The following is a 25,409-nucleotide window of genomic DNA, read 5'->3' as shown; positions in this document are numbered from 1 at the left end:
TTAGAGAGATTAGTTATATTAGCAAAAATTTCAATTTCCGAAGTCTTGGAATGAATTACCAAAAAAGCAGTGTGTTATTGGGTTCACATTATGATATTTTCACAATGGATGGTGTCTCTGGAATGGATTAATATCATAAAGTTGGGGTCCACTGTATTTAATTAAAAAAATAAAGTAAAATTATCAGTAATCTTGTATCTAAATTTATAACATATAGTGAATGTTATGCATTATTAAATAATGAGTAATTGCCTTCATAATTATGCAGATATTATACATTATTTATTTTCATTGTAATTACCTTTCAAAATTGCGATACAAGAACTTAAATAATTGGTAATATTATATCATTCACATCATTTAGACACAGGGAAGAAGAGGATGAGGAACTTAAAGAAAGTAAAGAAATCTTAAAACAAGTAATATGTATCATCAAAAATATGTGCAAGGTTGTTAATCAGGTGAGTTGATGCTTATAAATAACTCCAATTAAAATGTGCTTAAATTAGGACCAACTGAACTTATTAGATCATTTTATTATTGCTCCAGGTTTACAATAGAGAATTCATCTTTCTCACCCAAAGTAACCCATTCTCTGTCTCGCCAACATAATTTATTTGTAACTAGAGTTTCTGTCTTTTTGCACAATAACACAGTCTCCACCTTTTTTCCTTTTCACAAAAAATAGTAAAACTATTTTAAAATTGATTTAAAAAAAAAATTACAAATTTCTTGTTATTTTCATTAATGAATATATCTGTAATAAACTCCTGAGAATAGTTTGACATAATTGTTCAGTTAGCCATTTGTAAAAAAAAAAAATAATATTAAATGATTAAATAAAAATTATTCTCTAGATGGCCAAGGCCAGAAACACAAACTTTATTCTGTAGATTTTTAATTTCCAACATAATATATATGATATGGCCCAGGGATAATACCATCTCATAATACAGAAAGCTATAAAGAATAATATACTTAGAGTTTATTAAAAACCAATATCATTAAAGATTTATTTTCAAAGAAAATAAATGCATGAGATGGCAATCCCTTTAATTCGCATTGCTCATAATTCTCGAAATACAAACCACCCAAACACCATTCTCCTCAGCCTATTAAAGTTGAAAAAGGTCACTTTTCTTGTCAATCACAATTTTAGGAGACCATTGAGAGTGCAGGGATAATGTGTCATGAACGTCAAAACCAACTGATGAACTGAGCAGTAGGATGTCACAACATTTGCAGAAAACTTTACCATGTTCTATTGGTGCCTCCATAGCCAGGTGGGCAGGAGCTGCAGTGCCGTAGCACACGCTTCTTGATTAGACCGGGGTTCAAGCCCGTGACCACCTAATACGGAGGATGCAGAAAGGCCAGGGAATGACCACCGCATATCCCCGGAGCAATATGGCCTTAGTTGCTAATGCTCCAAACAAACTACCCACCCAGCCATGTTCTATACATATGCTTAAAAAAAAAACCCACATCATTACATTTCTACCAATGTTCTGGCATTCAGGTACTTTCTGTGTTATATGGTCCATTGAAAAGTTACAACTTCAAATTTTGAATACACTCATAGCACTCACTTGGTGACTGAATAAATTTGATAAATTGTGTACTTAGTTTGCCCACTAGTTGAGTTTCTATTATGAATTCCTGAGATCAAAGTGTAATTTCTTATAGTAGTTCAAAGTCTGCTGGCATTCTAATCAGAGAATTCTACTCTCATACCCTGTATGCACTACACTATAATCAGCACTGATGGTATATCCTTAAAAAAAAAAAAAAAAAAAAAAAAAATCAAAAACGGGAAAGATCTAACTGGTATAATTCTGAGGGAAACTGAAAATAGTGTACCATGAGATTCTGGAACAAAGGGGAAAATTTTGCATCTTATTTGGTGTTTTGGTGGTTACATTGGCAAATGAGTGTATTTGAGTAGAATGGAGGTGCCAAATTAGGTTGATTGTTCAGGGACTTTTGTTTGGCTGCTAATGAGGCTACGAGACTGGCCTGACTATTAGCCAAACCTGGGCCAAGTGACTCATGGACTTACAGAAAATCCAAGGACTCAGTCACAAGTGTCTTTTGATGTAGTGGTTCTGTTCTGGATATTTTGGCTGACAGAAGGAGAAAACCTAGATTATTACATTGACAGTGTGCTCTTCTTGATTTTCTGTTGGAATCTGTTTGGAATGGGTTACTGTGTTGGAATGGGTTACTGTGGTAGATTATTGAACGTTAGACCTTTGAATCCGGAGGAAGTAGTAAAGGATTGGAGAAAAGCTGAAGAATGCAGAGGAGGGAAAGTACAAATAATCATTCCTGTGTTTCTCATGATGTTTTGCTATTTTGTGGAGCGCATAATGAAGACTTGTAACCTCTGTATTTTTGATTATGTTCCCTGATTTGCATGTTGGGATCTTGGAGATTGAAACAGTGGTTTACATTAAACCTGCAAATTTGTTTCCTTGTTTTGTGTGTGTGTGTGTGTGTGTGTGTGTATATGTGTGTCAATTTTTGTATCTACAAGCAAGCCTCCAGGAACCCAATATATGGACCAGAAAACATAACTAAAACATGGCGACTAAAAAGTACCCATTATTCATTTTAGAATAAACATATACATCAGAGTATATGGAAGAATCAGGAGTTCCCTGCATGCACACACATCTCTACACTTCTTTCTCTCTTTTTTTTTTCCACCCATTCCCACCCCCAGATCCACATATCAGCAGTGTACCATCCATCCATCTAGCAGTCTATTACAGTATCTACTCCAGTCAATTCTACAGAATATATCCCAACAGAATCAGCTAGCAGACTGCCAAGATGCAGGCTACAAGAGATTTATTTTTTTTCCCCTTTTTTCGGCCCAGGTACCAGAACGCTATACCCTAGTGCAGGAGTCGGCAACCTGCAGCTCGTGTGCTGCATGTGGCTCTTTGAACATGTAACTGCAGCTGTTTAACTTTTAGCACACATGTACGACAAGTGATGTATTTCTGCGATCAAATATTTTTGAACATGAACTATATTAAAAATAAATCAAGAAAGTGTGTGAACAATGTCTCTCTCATCATCTTTAAAAATTTTCATTCATGATGAAAATTACAACATACTCGCCTGATGTTGAGAGACTTGCTCAAGAAGTTCAGCAGCAAAAGTCACATTAATTCTTACCTAATTGGATGTTTGTTATGTTTATTCAGTATTAGTAAATACTATTTCAAAAAATATTTTTTTTTAATAAAACACCATCCCGCTCTGTTCCATTTCTTAAAAAACTCCCCTCCTCTCATACCAACTTGAGCTGAGGTGCGGCTCTTCGGATTCTTCTTCTTCTTCTTTTTTTTTTTTTTAATTAGATCAAAAATGGCTCTTCGCTCAAAAATGGTTGCCGACCCCTGCACTAGTGTAAAAGGTAACCCAATCATCAGAGTACCTAGGAGATCAGCATGGATAATGGCCAAATAATGGGTCCCTGGGTAATCTACCTGCCTATATAACCACTATTTTTACATATGCTACTTTTCAAAAATTTTTCATTTAGAATATCTTCAGGCATATCATTTTTAACTTTACCCTCATCAGGATGAATACAGCTAAGATCTTTATAGTTTATGTAGGTTTATTGTTATTTTTTTATTTTGTTTCTTTTTATTTCTGTGCCCTAAACTAAGAGAGAGCAGAGTTAAATATTTTAATTTTGTTAATCATTAAAAAAAAAGATAATTAATTGCTGTATGTATAGTCATACTGAAAGATAAGATTTTATTATTCCAAATTGATGTAATTTTCAAATAATTTATAATAAATCTGATTAACACAGAGAAGTGCAGAGAAAATAAAAAAGAACAAGATATGCCATAAAACTAATTCAGCAAATTAATGCAACAATTAGAGTTGTATCTGAAAAGGTACTATTATGGAGCCTAGAGTACCGATATATTATTCTCTTATTATCCTAGAATTAAAGCAAAACCATGAAACTAAAAAAGAAACACATGACTCCCAGAAAAAGGAGACACATCCTTACACCAACTGAGGGGAAGAGTGCCTTATCTGTAGTAAATAAAATAATATGAAGATAGGAAACTCACAAGCACTACTTGTTCAGGGAACATCGGTGCTTGTGAATTCCAAAAGGATCATATGTAGTCGTTGACTGCTATCCAACAAAACATCAGTAGATGTCCCTATATGATTCAGATTTAGGACAGAAAATAACAAAGTAAACCCAAAAATATTATGGTTCCCTTGTCTTTGTAAGAGAAGTGTATTTTTATCAATAGATAAATATGTTGGCATACATGATTTTTGCTGAATCTAAAACCTGTGAGCACACTCCTATTCCCTGCCTGATTTGATTATCAGAAATCACCATAATTTATTTCCTGAATGTCATAATTTTCAAGACAATGGTGTTAAAACATTTGCCATAGTACATCTAACTGATGTGTAGAATATCCTGAAAATTATTTTCTGTTGATGAAAGAAGTGTTGTGAGATTAATTTATGGGGAATGACACATGTTCACCATAAGATATTCTGGATTTTTCACTTGAACTACATAAGTTCAGATCTAAGTTCTATACTGTTGAAGAATTAAGCCTAAATGGATGTCAGATGAACTAATGAGACTTGTGGCAGAGAACAAAAATGCATATAAATTATCAGGCAACACAGAAGCATATGTTAGATATAAATTAGTCAGTAATCAAGTCACAAAGGAGGTTAGGCAAGCAAAGGCAGATTACGAGAAATCTTTTGCAAAGGATGCAAAAAAAACAGCGAAGAGTTCTTTACATATGTAAGCACTAGAAGGATGGTGATAGGTCAAATTGATCTACTTCATATGGATGGTTTGACTGTTGAAGGTCCTGCTCAGGTTGCTGAAAAACTGAATGAGTATTTTGCATCTACATTCACACATGAGAAATTCTTAAGGGAAGCAGATGCTAGAAGTTTATCAAACTCTAACAGGGATCTAAATGAATTTCTAATAACTGAGAGGAGAGTGGAAAAGAAATTGTTGAAGTAAACTATAAGAAAGGGAATGGGGTGGATGGAATCTAACCAGTTTTATTAAAGAGGCAGTGAAGGAAGTAAGCAAACCCCTGGCGATAATTAGTAGCAGATCCTTGGATTCAGAGGAGGCCCCCCATGGACTGGAGATGTTTGAATCAATCCCCAATTCATAAAGGGCATCAAAGGGTAACACCAGTAATTACAGACCTGTTAGTTTAACTTCTGTTCCAGGAAAAATAATGGTGTAACAGGTTAAAGAAGTAATGTAGGATCATCTAGATAAGACAGAAGTTATACTTCAGCCACAGCATGAGTTTTTTAAAGGGAAATCTTGTCCGACCAATTTGATTGGATACTACAATATAGTCACAAAGGAACTGGATGCAAAAAATCTTGATGTTATTAATTTCGATTTTAGAAAAGCTTTTGATACTTACTGTTGCACACAAAAGACAAATTGAAGCAGTGTGGCAATAAGGACTAGTCACTGTTATATATAAAGAGATGGTTGAGTGGGAGAAGGCAGAGATTTGTAATCAGTGGATACCACTCTTCATGGACTAATGTTATTAATGAAGTGCCCTAGGATTTGTTTTTGGGTCCATTGTTGTTTTCTCTATTTATCAATGTTTGATAGTATATAACAGAGCTATGGTGCTCAATACATTCTATGTTGATATCAATATTTGTAGAAGAATAAGAGAAATTTACCTCTATTAGATATATAGAACACTTCTGCATGATACTGCCCAGAAATTAAAATGAATAAAAGATTAGCGCAAAATGATTATAGTAAAAAGTCAATTAAACACAATTCAAAAATTAATTAAAAAATAAATTAAAGTTAAACTTAAATTTTGAAAATCGGTTTTCCTTCCTTAAATATACTAATGCTAATTCAGTAATATACAGTACTGTATTAGCAGTGTACTACACTAATACAGTAATATACAGTACTAATACACTACAGTAATACACTAATACAATACTGTACTAATACTGACAGTATTAGTATATTTAAGGAAGAAAACTGTTTTTCAAAATTTGCATTTCTTTCTAATTGATTTTTTAATTAATTTTTTATAAACGTTTTTTGAATTGTGTTTAATTGGTTTTTTACTGTGATGGTTTTGCATTAATCTTTTATTTGTTTTAATTTCTGGAGAGTATCATACAGAAGTGTTCTATGTATCAAGTTGAAGTAAATTTCTCTTATTATTCTGCAACTGTTTATCAATTATATTGCTGAGGGTGTATCAGGCTTAATATCCATGTTTCTGGATGATTCAAAGGTTGGCAGGGTGTTTAATGACAGTAATGATGGTAGTCTACTGCAACTGGATCTAGAAAGGCAGATGGGCTGAGAAATGGCTAAAGTTTAACATTGACAAATGCAAAGGTACTGCATATGGGTTGCAGTATCTCCAGAGTACCATACCAACTGTGTGGTTCTTCAATCAGGTTAGGTTTAGTCAAATGAAAAAGATTGGGGGTAATTCGTTCAGTCAGATATGAAGTTCACTGAGCATTGCAAGTTGCCTGCCAGTTGCATTCATGGGGTTTTGCCCGTGATATGCAGGAATTTTGCTAGCAGGGGTAAAGAGGTGATTATACCATTGTATAAGGCAAGGGTCAGGCCACATCTTGAGTACTGCATTCTGGTCTGGAAACCTCATTTTAGGAAGGATGTAGAACTGCTGGAATAAGTATAGAGAAGGGCATTGATATTGATAATGGTGAGGGGAACAAAGGAGCTCTCTTATGATTCATTTCCACAAATTGCAGCATCTGTAGATGAGGCACATGTGAGGTGTTTAAGGCTTTGGATTGATTGCGCAAGCTCAATGCTGATGGGTTTCTTCCTCCTGCTCAGACTATGCATGTGAGGCAATAAGGACTAATAAGGGCATAAATTCAAATCAAGGAAGATTAGTTACAGAATAGATATGCAGAAGTTTGCTTTTAGTCGGCAAGTGGTTAGTTGTTGGAACAGACTTCCATCTGTCTTTGTGGAGGTTGATAGCTTAAAAAATTAAGGAAGAACTAAACAAACTATTGGAGGGAAGTTTTTTTTTTTTTTTTTGGCTTGACTGATGCTATATAAACTTGCTTTATTGCATCATTTGCCATTATTAATGCAAATGCTAAAGTTGCTCATGCACCTAAAACTATATGATTGGAAGTATTTGGACACTGTTCTACAAATATTGTACTGTGTCAAAAGTTCTCTGTTTTTTCAGCACTGACTTACAAGTGTAGATCTTGTAGTTCTGCCTGTGCATCAGCTGTGCAGTACAAACTAGTATGGATCATGAATTACAGATCTGTGACTTATCTGAACCTTCCAAATTGTTCTTTGGAAAATATTATTCAAAAGTGGAAATCTATAGGTATAACAACGAAGTGATAATGAGGAGTGATATCAGTGATAACGAAGATCTATGGTCTTCCACCACAGAGAAGGTCCAAGGAGCCACAAGCTATATCAATCAGTGTAGGGGACTTTATTCGTGAATTTGGGTTCAGATTGATTTGCCCTTGTTCTAACTGGAAATGTCAATTGCCAGAAGATCGGTATCAGCAAGTTTTTCATCACAAGCCACCATGTCACAGTTCTCATATTGGTTGCATAATAATTCATTCATCATGTAATCTACATAAACAATTCAAGAATTAGTTACTCTGGACATCTCTCAAAAACTAGTTTCTGGATCTCATCATATTCTTTCATTAAAATAATTCCTCAAAACCCTATACATGCTTTCAGAATATTTCAGTATTCTAACTCTTTGTAGAATATTCTCCCACCAAATATGATCAAAGGCATGATCATTGAGCCACTTGTCTCTCTAAGCACCAAAACTCATGCCATCTCTGGCCTTTAAAGAGTATGTACTGCGACACACAGAGTATACAACACAGTGTTGTGGGGAAGGGGGCACGGCTGCTTGACAGTATACACTGTCCTTTCTGTACACACCGTACTCTCCATTCAAACTCTGCATACCTGAATAACACCACATCTCTGATATCCCAACAATGTCTGCATTTGACAACTTGAATAGCACTTCAAATTCATCAAATTTATTTACTATGCTCCTAGCATTGGTGTAAATAAGAGAAAGAACATGCACCTGTTCTTTCTCTTATTTACCTTAACACATGCCATCTATTTAATAGTTCCATGATGACTCACAGCATGGCTTGAAACCCCAGAACCTTGTTTTCAGGCTGCCTCTCATTCCAATAGCAGAGCAAGGATCATATTCACCTCTACCTTCAGCTATTGTTAATCTATTAGTCTGTGTATCCCCCCAAAGCTAGCAATTTTCTGACTCACCTAACACTGCCTCGATAGCATCAACAAATATTCTTGCACCCTTTCTATTTAAATATATCCCATCCCTGTATAAGGAACAGTCTCTCCTGTTAACAAGCACAGACCACACTGAGAAAAATTCTACCCCCCATGAGTCTTGAACAATCTCTCCATGGCCGAACTGATTGGCAAGGCCTGCATCATATATTCCTTCCTATCAGGTCTGGGCAGAATTGCAGACGCTTTCATATTTAACCCTAACTCGCAGCATTTTTCAGTATTGCCCTGTAGCTGTTAAGTAAGTATGCAGTTCTCCTACTCTTAATGTCATTAGTGCCAATGTGTGCAATAATATCACCTTTTGTGCCATGTAAAGAGGATATCTGCTCTACAGCATCATCAGTTTCTCCTGGCAGACTTACTCTGGTCCTATTCCTCCTATCCTTTTGCAATATATTTCCCATTTCCCTGATAATAGGGTCACTGACAACAACAACTAGTTCTTCTGGGTTCAGTGCATTCTGCCTCTGGGGGGTTGCTGCTGTGTTGCCTGATGATCAAGTGCAAGCTTTAGTGGTGATGTGGGCAGCTGAGAGCTTGACGGGCTCCTAATTTAATTCCTTTAAGGGCATCCACTCTGTTCTTTAAGCTGTCATAAAGGCCCATAATAATGCTCAGGTGGTGCCTAATATCCTCGCACTCCTTACATTGAACACACACACACACACACACACGGAGATACCCCCCCTTCCGTGGCAATATCATGTCCATTCCTGATAGCTCTCCAAACATGAGACAAGCTGTACATCTCATAAGGATGTTATTTTTAGGACACCTGCCCCGCCCCCCTCAATTTTCCCCAGAGCATGACCCTCCCACTAGCTTGAGCCTTTTCTTTGCTGCTCTGGTCTGACGCATGATTTTCATTCAAATTCAATACACCGTATTTCCCCATGTATAAGACGCACCTTTTTTCGAAAAATTTGGGGTCTAAAAACTGGGTGTGTCTTATACAGCAGTTGTAGATTTTTTTACTTGCATTTACCACTTTTTCGCGCTTGTTTTCTTTGCGCTAATTGTTTCGCACTTGTTACCAGTATATTAGGTTACGTTTTGCCACATTCTGCCCAGAAATGGGTCAGAAAAGATTTTCGTACAGTGCTGAATTCAAGTTAAAAGTGATCCAGTTTGCAAAAGTGAATGGAAATCGTGCTGCTGAACGTAAGTTTGGTCCTCATCCAACTGAGAAAACAATCTGAGACTGGCTACGGGAAGAAGAAACCCTACTGAAAATGCCACGGCAGAAGAAGGCTATTAGAGGCAAGTCAGCAAAATGGCTTGATTTAGAGAGGGAATTGAAGATATGGATTGAGGAGCAAAGGGCAATTGGAATTCCTGTGTCCACAAAGATGGTATAGCATGAGGCAAGAAGAATTGCTGATGAAAAAGAAGTTACAGATTTCAAAGGAGGACACAATTGATGCTTCAGGATCATGAAACGGAATGGACTAAGCATGCATACATGCACCAGACTTGCCCAAAAGATGCCTGAAAGCTATGAGCAGAAGGTCCTTGAATTTCATCGTTTTGTCATTCGATGTCGAAAGACATCAGTTTGAGTTGGGACAGATTGCAAATATGGACAAAGTCTCCGTTCAATTTGATGTCCCAAGTAACAGAACTGTTGATAAGAAGGGGGTGAAAACTGTAACTGTGAAGACAAGTGGACATGAAAAGAGCCATTATACAGTTGTTCTAGCTTGTTGTGCCGACGGAACCAAGCTGCCTCCTATGCTGATTTTCAAACGCAAAACAATGCCAAAAGAAGACATTCCTCGAGGAGTCTTCCATGTTCATGACAAGGGTTGGATGGATCAGGATGGGATGAAGATCTGGTTTGAGCAAGTTTGGAGCAGGAGACCAGGTGTGCTCTTATGCAAACCTGCCCTATTGGTGCTTGATCAGTTCAGGGCACACATAAAAAATACAAAGAAGATTGCTGCAGAGCAAAAAACAAAACTTGCCGTCATACCTTGACATCCCAGCTCCAACCACTTGATGTCAGAATTAAAAAACCCTTCAAAGCTGATATGAGAGCGAATGGAACCAATGGATGAAGTCTTCCAGGGACAAGTTGACACCAGCAGGAAGAGTGAAGAAACCAACTATAGGAGAAGTTTGTACCTGAGTGAAAAGATCCTGGGATAATATCAAGATTGAGATTGTTGTTAAGTCATTTAAGAAGTGTGGCATTTCAAATGCCATAGATGGAATTGAGGACAAGGCAATATATGAAGACAGTGATTCGTCATCAGACACAGATGAGGACAAGCTAATGGATGGGAGTTTTGACAGTGATGAGTTGTATGAATTTTATGATGAATAAAACTTGAGTTCAATAACTTTATGTAATACATTTTTTTCAAATTTCGAGCCCCAAAATTAAAGTGCGTCTTATACATGGGGAAATATGGTAATTAAAAATACTACAGTAAACAAATACATGTATATCTAATGCAGTAATAACACTATGCATCAGTTATGCTATTGAAATATACTTTATTAATTATATATACAGTTAGTCTCCAACTTACTTAAGCCTGAGTTACTTAACTTCGGACTTGCGTAAATTTTTTTGGTAAAATTGTAAAGATACTTTTTGTATAATTTTTAAGACTGAAGTTGAATAAAGGAACAATATAAGTTTTATTTTTGTTCCCATACAAACTATGTTGGATAATAACCTGCAGCGTAATTAGAATCTAGGTAAATAACTACAATTAACATTTCATTTTCTGCTTTAAAAATTCTGAAGAAGTATTTGACAACATGTGTTTCAGGCAGGTGAACTACATCGGAGCACTTCGGAGAAAGCCGACCGGGCTAGCCAGGTGGGTAAAAGTGCCTGCCTGGCAACCCAAAGGTCGCGGGTTCGAATCCCGCCTCGGGCTTCGATCAGAGTAAAATGCAAAGACTTTGGGAGGTGCATTATGGCCACAGAAGCCGATGCACCAACAACTAACAAAAAAAAGAAAAAAAAAACTTCAGAGAAACCCCCACAACGTTCAAGCCACATGGACTGTGTCACATCAGCTATTTATTAGGAGAATTACACTCTAGCCCTTCATCTCTCCTTCCATTCTAGATTGTAGACTAAGTTCGGTTTCATTCGAGAGTAAAGTGGGAGCTTTTGTTTGCATTTTGTATGTAATGTTACATATCGGGTTATTGTGGTGAAGTTGAAATTCATGTTGTCTAACCATTTTCAATGACTTGGTGTCATACTATCATCATGTACTGCGAAGTACTTAACCCTGTGAAGTTCTTTAAAGAAAATTTCATTTTGACCGTTATCGTGATGCAGCCTAAGAGAATAAGTGAACAAAGTACTATTTCACTGCTGTCTCCCAGATAAAGTTTTTAATTCTTATGGTATATAACTATTTTTCTTCATTCTTCTGAGAATATCATTATGTGTTTTTTGTAATTTTGGGATATCAGGATATAGTAACAATATTTTATTAGTCATTCCCAAGCTACATAAAACTTGACTTACGTAAGAAGTCCTGAAACGTATGTCAGGGACAGACATACGTTTCATACATACGTAGTTACAGTCTGTCCCTGACATACTTAGTTACGTATGTCAGGGACAGACTGTAACTAAGATTCAGATGTTCTTATCGATACACCAGTTATGCAGCAATAATACTATCATGCTACAAAGTTTGCACTATATGTATTAGGATACTGTTACCCTTGAATGTTATAAATTAAATTACAAGGGGTGATCATTTAATTTGCAGACAGGTGCAAGGTCTTATCTTAATTGTGATCATCTGAATCTTCTGTGGATTCCTCCTTCTCGAAATAGTCTCCCTTGAACGTGACACACTTTTGCCACTGTCATATACCCAGGCATTAAATGCTTCTAGTAAACCATTTTTCGAAAGGCTGTGAGGTGCTTCTGTTGTGGCTCTGAGAACATTGTCAGATGTGCGAAATGCTTGCTTTTCAGAGCTTTCTTCAGACATGGAAACAGGAAGAAATCACACTGAGCTAAATCCAGTAAATAAGGGGGATTTGCCAGAACTTCTGCCCCTATGGAAGTGATCACTGGCTGCACAATATTACCTGTATAGGGCCTGGCATTGTCTTGATGAAGAAACTACTGCACACCACAAAGTTAATGTTTCTCATGAATGGCATGGCAAAGTTTGACTCTGAGAACCTCAGAGTATGCTTCCTTATTCATAGTTGTTCCACGAGGCACAAAATATGTAACAAGAATGCCTTTTATTTTAAAAAACACAAGAACCATTTGTTTCTCAGCCGAATGAGAAGCTCAAAATATCTTAGGTATTTATAAATCAGAATGCTTCCACTCTCTCAACAGTTATTCTGTCTCTGGATCATAGTAAAAAATCCCAGTTTCATCATGTCACTATCCGATGTAAGATGTTTTGACTGTGTGTTTCAGAATTATCAATCATTTCATTGCAGAGGGGCTTAGAGGGAACAGGTATTCTGTGTGTTATCAGACACTCAGTCTAAAACACTGAGGGATCCAATATCTTTCTATTACAGAAGATTTAGGAGAAGTCCAGTTGGCCTGCCTGCCTAAAATTCCCTCATGCACACCTTCTCAATGGTAAGCCCTGTTACGTCACTTAGGTGGCAACGAACATGTAGGGTGGTTCTCTTCAAGACTACTGGTCAGCGTGAAGAGGAAAAGACCAAAAACCCTCCAGCATATGACAGCACGACAAAACAAATGGCCCTTAGTCCCCAGCGGCTTTCACCCCCCCCCCCTCTTACGGCAGTGAGAGGATCGGAGTGGAAGCAGAGGGTGCTAAGAATCTCTGGGTACGACCAGGCTGCCATCCACGGTAACTGAACTTGGCCTGTTACAATGTAAGATCACTCATCAGTGAAGACAGGATATTAGAGCTGGAGAAGGAATTAGAAAATGTGAATTGGAATATCATCGGTTTGACTGAAACAAGAAGAAGAAATGAATCACTTATAAGTTTATCAAGTGGAAATCTGCTGTATACCAATGGAAATAGTGAAATGAGTGAAGGTGGAGTTAGGTTTCTGGTCCATAAAGATTTAAAAAACGAAATTTTGGAATACAAAAGTACATCACCAAGGGTGTCAAGAATAATACTCAAGATTTCTAAGAGGTACAAGCTAAAGGTTATAATGATTTATGCACCAACATCGAGCCATGATGATGAAGAGGTTGAAGAAATGTACACTGAAATTGAGAGTCTTCTAGATGAGCAGAAAACCTACTACACTATTATTATGGGGGACTACAATGCTAGGGTTGGAAAAAGACAAAACAGCGCAGAAAGGGGAACTATAGGAAATTTTGGAATTGGTGAAAGAAATGAAAGAGGTGAAAGACTTGTGGAATTTGCAGAATCTCAAGGACTGTCAGTAATGAACACTTTTTTCAAGAAAAGGGTGTTGTGTTCCTAGAAACCCTCGTGTAATGCAAAATCGTGCAATATAAACAACAGGCCCTATGGGAAAAATAGGGTTAGGTGCCGACCACCCGAGATTGAACACGCATTTGTAACCAAAACATTACCAAACGCAATAAATAATCGTAACAAAATACTTACATATTTTATTAAACGACTATTACGTAATAAAATATTGCTAATGCTTTTGCTTCTATCGTAAGCAAACTTCTTTTTTGTTTGATTTTCTATCCAAACAGATGACAGCCGTTCCATCTCTTCCAATTCTTTGTGTCTTAATCTAATGGATTTTAATTACACTTTTGAGTTTTTCCTGCTATGAAAGTTGTTTTTATTTTCTCTGCATTCCTTGTAATTCTCGGCGTTGCCTCATTTAGGTCTGTAGCACATGCAATATCACATGGTCTTTCATTTCACTCAAAGTATTTCACAATTTCTTATTTTTTCTCTATCGACAGAGGCGGACTGGCCATAAGCCTTACCAGGGAAACCCCTGTGGGCCGGTGGCCGGCGTGATTTTGGCCATAAACCATAGTATGAGGCTACTATAAATTTTCCTGGGCAAGAATTTTTGACCCAGTCTGCCTCTGTTTATCGATATTGCTTTTCTTTTTCTCTCTGAATCTGCAGTGTCTTCACCAGGACACTTCCTTTTCACACCTTTTAAGTATTTTACTCATTTTTAGGGAATAAAGCACAATTACAAAATGAGGAGGCACATAAAGCTGCGCGCGTGTGCCAACTGAATAAACAACACCATAAAGGCAGAGATACACTATTAACACCACACGTTTTACTAAAGCACATTTCTAGTGGTTACTACCATAAAACAATAAAAACAATTTCCAGTTGCGTTTCTGCTAGTGGAATCTGTTATAAACTGGTAGTAAACTCGATCTAATTGCATTTGTAATTATACCGATAGCTGGAATTGTGTTGGTTTTTATGTTATTATGGTGAAATGTGTTTCCCCTTCACTGATATAAAAAACATAAATACATTTTCAGAATCTTCTCTTCATTCCTATCGTGTTGCGTTCGGTTGGGGGTGATTCCGCGTTCGACTGCCATTTCTTGTAAACACAAAGGCGAATCGTGCATAAGTGAATTCGGTTCGTGTTATATAAGATATCGTTCCCCTATTTATAAATCGTGTATGATCGAATTCGTGTGGTGCAAACACATGTTATACGAAGACTGACTGTACTGAGTTATGCAAAGCCATTAGAAAGAGACTCAGAGAGAGGACATAAGAAGATTTAACACAAGAAAAGTAGAACAAGCATTAAGGGAAAACAATGGGCTTAAATCAGCAGCCATGAGCAATAATACAGAAAGAAAAATGATACTGAAACTGAAGAATAGTGATGGTGTACTTATGAATAGCAGAGAAGGCATAATTCAAATAGCAGAAGACTACTATAGAGAATTATACAAGGAGCAAGGGAATGATGCCAGCAGTGGGGAAGATGGATCACAAATTAGCAACACAAACAACATACCCTATATTCTTTCTGATGAGGTAGAACATGCATTGATGAAAATGAAGAAAAGTACATTAGAAAAGATGTGATGCTTAAGCAGTGGAATAATGCAGTCATAGTTTTTCTGCATAAGAAAGGAGATAAATCAGAAATTCGAAATTATGGACCAATTAGCTTGATATCCCACATCTACAGGTTTTTCACAAGGGTCATTACTAACAGATTAGAAAGAATACTTGATGAGAATCAACCAAAAGAGCAAGCTGGCTTTAGGACAGAATTCTCAACTATGGATCACCTTCACGTAATATCACAGCTAAATGAATATAAAACACCATTATGCATGGCATTTGTGGATTATGAAAAGGCATTTGACTCCATACAGCATAAGGCAATGTTTCGGGCACTTGAAAGACAAGGCATAGATACCCCATATAATGATTTTGAAGAAAATATATGAGAACGCTCAGAAGGCTAGGCAAAGACAGTAGCAAATTTAAAATTGAGAAAGGAATTCGACAAGGAGACAATATCTCCTAAGTTGTTTACTGCTGCCCTTGAGGAAGCTTTCAGAAGATTAGACTGGTCGCAGAAAGGAGTCAATGTGAATGAAGAGTACCTAAACCATTTACGTTTTGCAGATGACATTGTGGTTATAAGCCACGATTCCAAAGAATTAGAGGAAAATCTTAATCGGGTATGTAGAGTTAGTAAGAATTTTGGACTAAAGATGAATATGGCTAAAACAAAAGCAATGATGTACAAGTATGCCACAGAAAGGGACATAATTATTGAAGGAGCAGTAATTGAAAAGGTGGAGTTATAAACTTATCTGGGACAAGTTATTAGCTATAATAATGATAAATGGCTGGAAGTCAAGAGAAGAATAAATTTTGGATGGATAGCATTCAAGAAATATAGTCATATACTGAAGAGCAATATCCCAGTTTGTGAAATGTAAAATAATGAACCAATGTATACTCCCCACCATGACTTACAGAAGTGAAACTTGGACTCTCACCAAAAGAATGGAAGAGAAGCTGAGAACTACACAGCGAAGAATTAAACGAATTATATTAGGAATCAGACTGTTAGATAAGAAGAGAAACACTTGGATTGGGCAGCAAACTCAAGTAAAGGACATTCTTATCAAAACTAAATAACTAAAATGGTCTTTGGCTGGACACATAGTTCGAAGACATGATGACAGATGGACTAAGAAAATAACAGAATGATACCGAAGAGGAGCTAGAAGAAAACCTGGAAGACAACGGCAGAGATGGATAGATAAAATTCATGAGTTTGTGGGTAGTAAATGGATGGCCATTGCACAAAACAGAAGGAACTGGAAAGTTGCTGGAAAGGCCTTGATCCTGCAGTGGATTGAAAATGGCTGATGATGATGATCATCATCATCATTACACAAGTCTACTCTTTGCTGATTTTGTTCTGCAGTCAAATTGTGTGGAAACCAGCGGGCATAGGTTCATGAAATTTTCAGGTGATCTTTCACAATATTGTGAGCACTACTATATGAAAAGAACATTCTAACAGCTAATTGACAAAGAGTAATTTGCCTGTCTTTATCCACGATTTCCTGGGCTTTTGCAATTGCTCAGGAGTTGGTGAGGAGGAAGGCTGACCAGGTTTTGGATCATCTGTATCAAACTCATGGCCTCACTGAATAGCCTGTGCCATTAAATATTGCCATCTTGCCAAGACACTCAACACCAGGGGCGGGCAATAGCCGGCCCACGGCGATGTTGAATATGGGCCCCTCCGTAAATGCATAAATATAGAAAATCCATACCTGACTACACTTGTCGGAAACGTTCGGCTCAATTCGGTTCTATCGGGAATCAAGGCCAGTGCAGCATACAGCAGTAAGCAGTGCACAGTTAACCAGGTGATTCTGTGCAGCGTCAAAGAGTATTATTTCCTAATTATTATTGTAGCATCAATCGTACAAAGTTCATTTGGGTTTGACTTCTTATTGAAAAAAATAATATTGGTGCAAGATATTTTATAAGTCAGTTTATGCCTTTTCTAATTATTACAATTTTTAATTTTATATAATTTATAGCCCATAAAATGAGCCAATTAAAAAAAAGAAAAACTGATGCCGAATGCTGCATTTTCAATGATAATTGTTCATTCAAATATTTAATTGCAAATATAGACGCTAAAGCTGTTTGTTTGGTTTGTAACGAAGCTATTTCCGTTTTTAAAGAATATAATCTAAAACGGCATTTTTCAACAAAACATTTTGTAAAATATAAGCTATTTTCACCGGAACAAATGAAAATTAAAGCAGAAAATTTAAAATGTGGTTGTGTAAGCAACAAAATACTTTGAAAATTTTGTCAAATACAGATAGAGCTCTGACAAAAGCTAGTTACATTGTTGCACATAAGGTTGCAAACCAATGTAAATCATTTTCTGACAGGGAATTTGTGAAGGGATGTTTGATAGATATTGCTGAATTATTATGCCCTGATAAAAAAAAAAAGAAAAAAACTGATGTTTGAAAAAATTTCTCTGTCGCGAAGAACTCTTGTGAGACGAATTGATAATATTTCAAGTAATTTATGTGATCAATTAAAATTAAAATTGGAAGATTATACTTACCATGCACTGGCTTTAGATGAGTCATGTGACATTACTGATACGAGTCAACTTTTAATCTTTATTCGAGGTATAAATCATAGATTTGAAATTACGGAGGAATTACTTTCTGCATATCCTATGAAAGACACAACGACTGGCGAAGATTTTTTTTTTATAGCTCTTCAAGGAGCTTTGCAAAAACATAATATACAGTGGGACAAAATTGTCAACATCACAACCGATGGGTGTCCTAGTTTGACAGGAAAAAACATTGGATTATTAAAAAGAATAAGTGACGAAATAAAGCATATTCCAGGAAAAGAAATAATTTTCTTACATTGTATAATTCATCAAGAAACCCTTTGCAAAACAAGAGTTCTAAAACTGAAGCATGTTATATCGGTTGTAACGAAAGTAGTTAATTTTATTCGTGGAAAGGCTTTAAACCACCGGCAATTCATAACATTTTTGAAAGAAATTTAATGTGATTTTACTGATATTCCTTACCATACAGGCTTAGTCTTGCAAAAGTGTTAAAACGATTTCATGATTTGTTGAATTAAAAGATGAACAATGGCTGAATGACTTTTTCTTCTTCGTTGATATGTTTTCGCATCAAAATGAATTAAATTTATTATTACAAGGGAAAGGACTATTTATTTTTGATATGTATACAAATGTCACATCCTTTATGAGAAAACTCAAGTTATTTTCGCAACAATTCCAAAATAAACAGTTAACTCACTTTCCAGTCTTACAAAAAAGAGAAAAAAACTTGAGATGTGCTGATTTTAAGAAATATGAGACTATAATTAGTGACTTATTTAATGAATTTACAAGAAAATTTGATGATTTTCAGAAAATTTCTAAAGATCTATCTTTAGTAAGTCTACCATTTAATTTTAATGTCAATGATGCACCACCTTGCATCCAGTTGGAACTGATAAATTTACAATCAAATTTAATATTAAAGAATCAATTTGCTGGAAAAACAATAATGGACTTTTATGCCTCGTTAAATCCAGAAATATTTAAAAATATTCTGGATAATGCACAGAAATATTTGGCATTCTTTGGATCGACATGCCTATGCAAAACTACATTTTCTTTAATGAAAAATACAAAGAGCAAAATTAGATCAAGAATAAAGGATGAAAATTTAGGAGCAGTTCTACGAATAGCCACTAGTGAATTGAATCCCAATTTTGATGAAATCATAAATCAGGAACATTCCAAATGTAATCCCTCACATTAAAGTTTTCGTTTTCTGCATTTACTTTGTTATCATAACAATAAAAATGTTTATTCCAAATTGTAGTTCTTATCTGTACCTATCTATAAATGACTCCTATTTAAATATTGTATTTACTTTTTTTAAAAATACATTAATAATTTGGTAATTCAAGTAATATAACATTTTTTAGGTTCTGATTTTTTTTGTTAAATCGTTCGATCTATTCTGGCCCACATCATAATACGAAAATTTCATTTGGCCCGCTGACACTGCTCAATGCCATTCATCTCTTTTTTCTGATGCATTTAAACCCCCTTCTGATACAGGAACAAATCACGTATCGCTGTTTGATGTGCATGTCCAACGTGATACTTGCTTCAAAATTATCATCAGTGACATGCGGCTAAAAAAAACTCTTCCTGCAACATATCTTAACAAGTACTGCCATGTGCACACAGTGTGCTGCTCAGTAGCAATCAGGCAGGTGCCTCTAGTGGCAGTTGTATAAATTTTGCACCAGTCTGCAAATTAAATGATTACACCTCCTATAATATATAACAGAATTATCTAAGTAATGCAGTCGTCTCCAAAAAATTACCAAAAGTATTAACACACACAATTCAGATTATGAACCAGATTACCCTGAGATTCGGCCCCGGGTGCCAAGCGTTCCGTGACCAAGTGATTTTTGTGCGTTCCAAAAAGCGTTATATCCAAAGAGCCTTTGAACAAATTATATTTCGTTCCAACTACCATTTTCTTTATTTATAAATTATTGCAGCACTCTGGCACTACAAGAAGTAGGCAAAGGCCCAGAAAGGGAAGCCACCTTTCTCTTTCTATTTCTAACAGTACTAACCAAATAACTCAGCCGCTTGGTCAACTAGTGGCACTGCTCCTCCCTCCCCGTGGTGGGGCCGGAAACCTGGGAGGTAAAGCAAACCCCCAGGGCCAAAAGGAGCAAAACATGGAATATGACAACTTCCCCCCGATTAAGACTGCAAATCTGAATAATACGGATTTGCATCAACCTGATATTGACCCCTCTGCCAATCCAAAGAGACTGAAAACGGATACTCCTCGAATTGAACATCCGAGTTTTCTGATTCTCCATTCACTAACAAACCAGCCCTTTGGCAATCTATCGCCATTTCTCATTCAAAAATGTCTTGAGAACGTAGCTGGTTCCCCGCAAATGGTGAGACGACTAAAATCTGGCGACCTGCTTGTAGAGACCACAAGCTCTAAACACTCTGAGTCTCTACTTAGACTCAACTCATTTGGTGGAAATCAAGTCAAAGTGTCCCCACATGCCACACTAAACACATCCAAAGGCATAATTTCAGAATGGGACCTAATGAATGTTTCAGAGGAGGAAATTATTCAGGAATTGCAGGAACAGAAAGTCACACAGGCCAAAAGAATCATGATGAAAAAAGATGGCGAGCTAACTCCAACTCTGAGCATCATACTAACATTCAGCTCACCAAACCTACCTTCGTCAGTGAAAGCAGGGTATTTGCATTGTCGCATACGGCTATATATTCCAAACCCAATAAGATGTTATAAGTGTCAGAAATTTGGACACTCACAAACAGTCTGTAGAGGTGACCCAGTATGCCAAACTGTGGATCGAAAGAGCATACCCAAACTGATTGTAACGCCTAGTCTTCTCTTTGTCCCAACTGTAAAGGCAACCATCCAGCCTTCTCCAAAAATTGTGAACAGTGGAAATACGAGAAAAAAATCCAGAAATATAAAATAGAAAAGAAAGTCTCGTTCCCAGAAGCACGAAAGCAACTGCAAATACAGATGCCTAAACATACATATGCCGAAGCCTCTAAAAAATTTCATTCAGTATCCATCCAAACTGACACATCATCTCTATTGCTGAATGGGCTCGATCCTTGCTCTCTTCTGCACCACAATCATCAAAGCAACATATATCAAGCAAGGCTAACAACATGCCAATCACCATACCACCTGCTGTCCATGCAGCCCCTGTAATATCCGTTCAAACAGAGAAACCAGATCCCGTTAGCAAACAGCCAGTTGACTCCGTCCTTATGGATACCAATGAAATCCCCAGTCAGGAAGAAACAGAAACCATTCTGGAGATCCATCCGGAAGATGAAATAAACAAGAGACCAGTTTTCTCAAAAAGAGATAAAATTAAAATTGATCGCGGCAAACAGACTTTTAAAAAACAGACAGACTCAGCTCCTTCATCTAAATCTAAACAATGAATAACATAGCCCAGTGGAATTGCAGAGGCTTGCGTAGCAATATTGATGACATCCAGGAAATAATTAAACGTCATAATCCAGTTGGCATCTGTTTACAGGAGACATATTTAACTCCTAAGGTATCTCTCTCGATCAAAAATTATTCTCTTTTCAGAGAAGATAGACCAGTTACAAATAAAGCTCACGGTGGGGTTGCTATTCTCATAGATTCACGAGTCCCTTGCAGACGTATTCCTTTGCAAACCTCTATTGAAGCGGTTGCTGCGCGAATAGCAATTGGAGTCACTATAATACTTGTTTCTATCTATCTACCGCCCACTCAGCCTTTCACTATTCATGAACTTGAAGATCTAATACTGCAGTTGCCAACCCCTTTCTGTTTATTGGGCGACTTCAACGGACACCATCCATTGTGGGGCTCTCCCAATGCAGATGGACGGGGACAACTTATTGAAATGCTCATTGACAGGCAGAATTTATCCATCCTAAATACTGGTTCACCAACTTACATCCATCTCCAAACAGGAACTGTGTCCTCAATAGATCTATCTATATGCTCTCCAATCCTTTTTCCTTGTATTGAGTGGACAGCTCTGGATGAGCCACTGAACAGTGACCACTATCCACTAATCTGTAAAATTCAAACTTCACACTCTGCGACTTCAGAAAACTGCATGAAATGGAAATTTTCCAAGGCTGATTGGGCAAAATATTCTTATCATGTATCCTTTGATAATCAGATCATTGAATCTTGTCCAATTGACACAGTCACCAGCCATATCACTAAACAAATCCTAGCAGCTGCATCTATTGCCATTCCACAGTCACAGTCAAGCTCCCGTAGATCCATAAATTATTGGTGGAATGAGGACTGTAGGAGTGCCAAAAAAGAAAAAAACCGAGCCTGGAATATATTCCGCAAACATCCTACTACCAATAATCTTATAAATTATAAAAAACTCAGAGCCAAGGCTCGCCATATCAGGAAGAAAGCAAAAAGAGACTCCTGGATCCGATTTGCAAATTCAGTTAATAAAAATACAGATTCTAGAATAATATGGAGAAAAATAAAACAATTAAATGGCAAATTTCCTCCTCCATCCTCCCCAATTCTCAACTGGAATGGACAGGCGCTGTGTACACCTGCAGAAATTGCAAATTCTCTAGGCTCTGTATACTCACAGCTGTCTGCATCGACCACATACGACCAGTCATTTCAGAAGATTAAAGCTTCAGCTGAAAAATCTCTTGACATAGAGAAGGCCTTTGACACCACTTGGCGTTTTGGCATCTTGAAAGATCTACATTCCCTTGACCTCAGAGGCCACTTACCATATTTCATACAAAACTTCCTTCAGCATAGAACTTTTCAAGTCCGCTATCGGCAAGTCCTCTCGCAAATCTATATACAAGAGGAAGGAGTCCCACAAGGCTCAGTTCTGAGTTCTACCTTATTTGCAATAAGAATAAATAATATAACCAAATGCATACCCCCCCCCTGTAAACACATATCTCTATGCCGATGACCTGACTGTTTCCTGCAGTTCACAGAATATGAACTTCATCGAAAGGCAACTACAAATCTCTCTTAACAATATTGAATTATGGATGACACAGAATGGATACCGACTATCACATCAGAAATCCAGTGTCATTCATTTTTGTAACAAACGAAAGATGCATCCTGAACCCGAGCTTCACTTAACGAATCATCCTATATTAGTCATGAAAAGTATTTGTCTCCTGGGCCTCATTTTTGATAGTAAGCTTAATTTCTTAGAACATATCAAATATCTGCGGACTACTTGCCAGAAAAAAAATGAATATACTCAGAATTCTTTCTTCGACAACATGGGGTGCAGATCGCTATACCCTGCTTCAATTGTATAGAACTCTAATTAGGTCTCGTCTTGATTATGGTGCCCTAGTTTATGACTCTGCCAGGGAAAGCATACTTACACGCCTTGCACCTATTCAACATTCTCCCCTCAGGATTGCTACAGGAGCTTTTAGGACATCGCCAGTACAAAGCCTTTATATTGAAGCCAATGAAGTTCCACTCTGTCTCAGAAGAAAGGTGTTACTTCTGAATTATGCAACTAAAATTCGAAGCATGCCTACCCATCCAATTTGGCCTATACTTAGTGACCCACAGTTTAAATTTTTTATAGAAATAAACCCAGTGCAGTTCAGCCTACTGGTATCAGATTACAAGCACTATCAGAAACTTGGAATGTCCATCTCGAAAAAGTCCTCCAAGATCCAACCTGTTCAGTCGCCCCATGGGCCTATACTATACCATCCTGCGACAATTACTTCCTAAACTGGGGGAAGCATTCCCTGGAAAATATCAATATACAACAACTCCATACTGCTCACACAGAGAATTATCCTCTTTTCACAAAAATATATACCGATGGATCAAAGTCTGATAGTGCAGTAGGTGCTGCAGCAGTTTTCCCTTTTAACACCATCTCTCTATCACTTCCCACCGAATGCAGCAGTTATACAGCTGAGTTATTCGCCATCAAGCTTGCCCTACAAAATATTCTCCATCTGTCCATCAAAAAGAGTATAATATATACGGACTCGCAGAGTGCACTTATAACCCTACAAAACACTTCCTCACCAAAGAATCCTTTAACAAAAACTATAAGAGATATGTTGATACATACTCAGGAACGCCAGCTTGTATTTATCTTTTGCTGGATCCCAGGCCACACTGGGATATCTGGAAATGAATGTGCAGATTATGCCAAACATCCTTCTAATTCAGATTCATCATGTGCTCTCGTTCCATATGCTGACTACAAATCTAATATACAAAGAATATGTAATGAACAATGGACACTTATATGGCAAAATAAACCAGATAATAAGCTCTTTCAAATAAAACCAGATCCACAATTATGGGCCTCTAGCTTCCGGGAAAACAGAAAGGAAGAAGTAATCCTAGCCAGAGCAAGAATTGGTCACAGTCACATTATCCACCTATTTCTCCTCACAGGCAATGATCCTCCTCAGTGTACACACTGCAATTCTCAACTCACAATGAAGCACATTCTTGTTGAATGCACCTTATCATCGCATGACCGGCAACTCTCATTCAGTTTTCTTCCTAGTCTTAAAGAATCTTTGAACCTCTGTCATATCATAGGTAACGATGCCAACCTCACAGAATTTTTCTCATTTATCAAACGGATAAACTTATATGAATCAGTTCTGACTGTTTTCAAAACAGTCATCATGAGTATCGTCCACATCGCTGATCGGAGCAATATGGCCTGATCAGCCCTTGCGCCAAAAACAACAAAAACAACAACACTGAGATGGCAGTATTGGCAAGAGAGAGAGAGAGGGTCCAGAGGAATCTGTCCCCCGCTAGCTTTAAACTGTCTTCCTCCAATCATCTTCACTACAATATCAAGGGTACATCAACATCATAAGATGATGTTGATCAAAGATAAATGAAATTTAATTACTAATTTAAGACACTTAATCTTATTTAGATTAACATTACTCTGTGTTTTAGCTGTATTATTTTCATTTAAATGAGAAAATTATATCTGAGTGTTCCTGTAGGGTCATGTGCAACCTCCATTCCCTCCTAACCCCATTTGTTCCCTTAACATCTTAAGCCCAGCATTTGCAAATTTGCCATTGACAAGGATTTTCAGAAAGAGAATCCTGCCAATGGCAGGAAAGGTTTAGTGAGATATTATTATTATTATTATTATTATTATTAGCATTATTATTAGTCATATGGTGCAAGGAAGCCCGAGGCCTATGCTGCACCCCTAAAAAAAATTCCTGAATTACCCTGAGAGAGCATTAGCATTAGTAGAGGCATTTGATGGAAGAAAGCAAGCTTATGCAGCATCAGCCAAAAAAAAAAAAAAAAACCCACTTCCACTTCACCCCTCTGTTCGTTCAAAATACCTGTCCAGCTGAGCCTTAAACTTATTTAGGCTATCACCTCCACTACAAGGGATGG

General features: G+C 37.0%; 1 protein-coding gene across 1 annotated transcript in view; it reads left to right on the top strand.

The window, feature by feature from the left end:
- Positions 1-25,409, top strand: part of LOC150086960 (KICSTOR complex protein SZT2-like) — a 1,378,951-nt gene that overhangs the window by 622,049 nt on the left and 731,493 nt on the right. Inside the window, exon 34 of the mRNA XM_090372336.1 lies at positions 365-461. Coding sequence (XP_090228462.1) covers positions 365-461 — 97 coding nt within the window. The remainder of the gene's footprint in view (positions 1-364; positions 462-25,409) is intronic.

This window comes from Mastigoproctus giganteus, chromosome 4 (genome assembly GCF_048544385.1).
Source record: "Mastigoproctus giganteus isolate SK-2022 chromosome 4, ASM4854438v1, whole genome shotgun sequence".
NCBI classification, from domain to species: Eukaryota; Metazoa; Arthropoda; class Arachnida; order Uropygi; family Thelyphonidae; genus Mastigoproctus; species Mastigoproctus giganteus.
The sequence above is the reverse complement of the archived record's forward strand: the minus strand, read 5'-3'. Positions and strand labels throughout refer to the sequence as shown.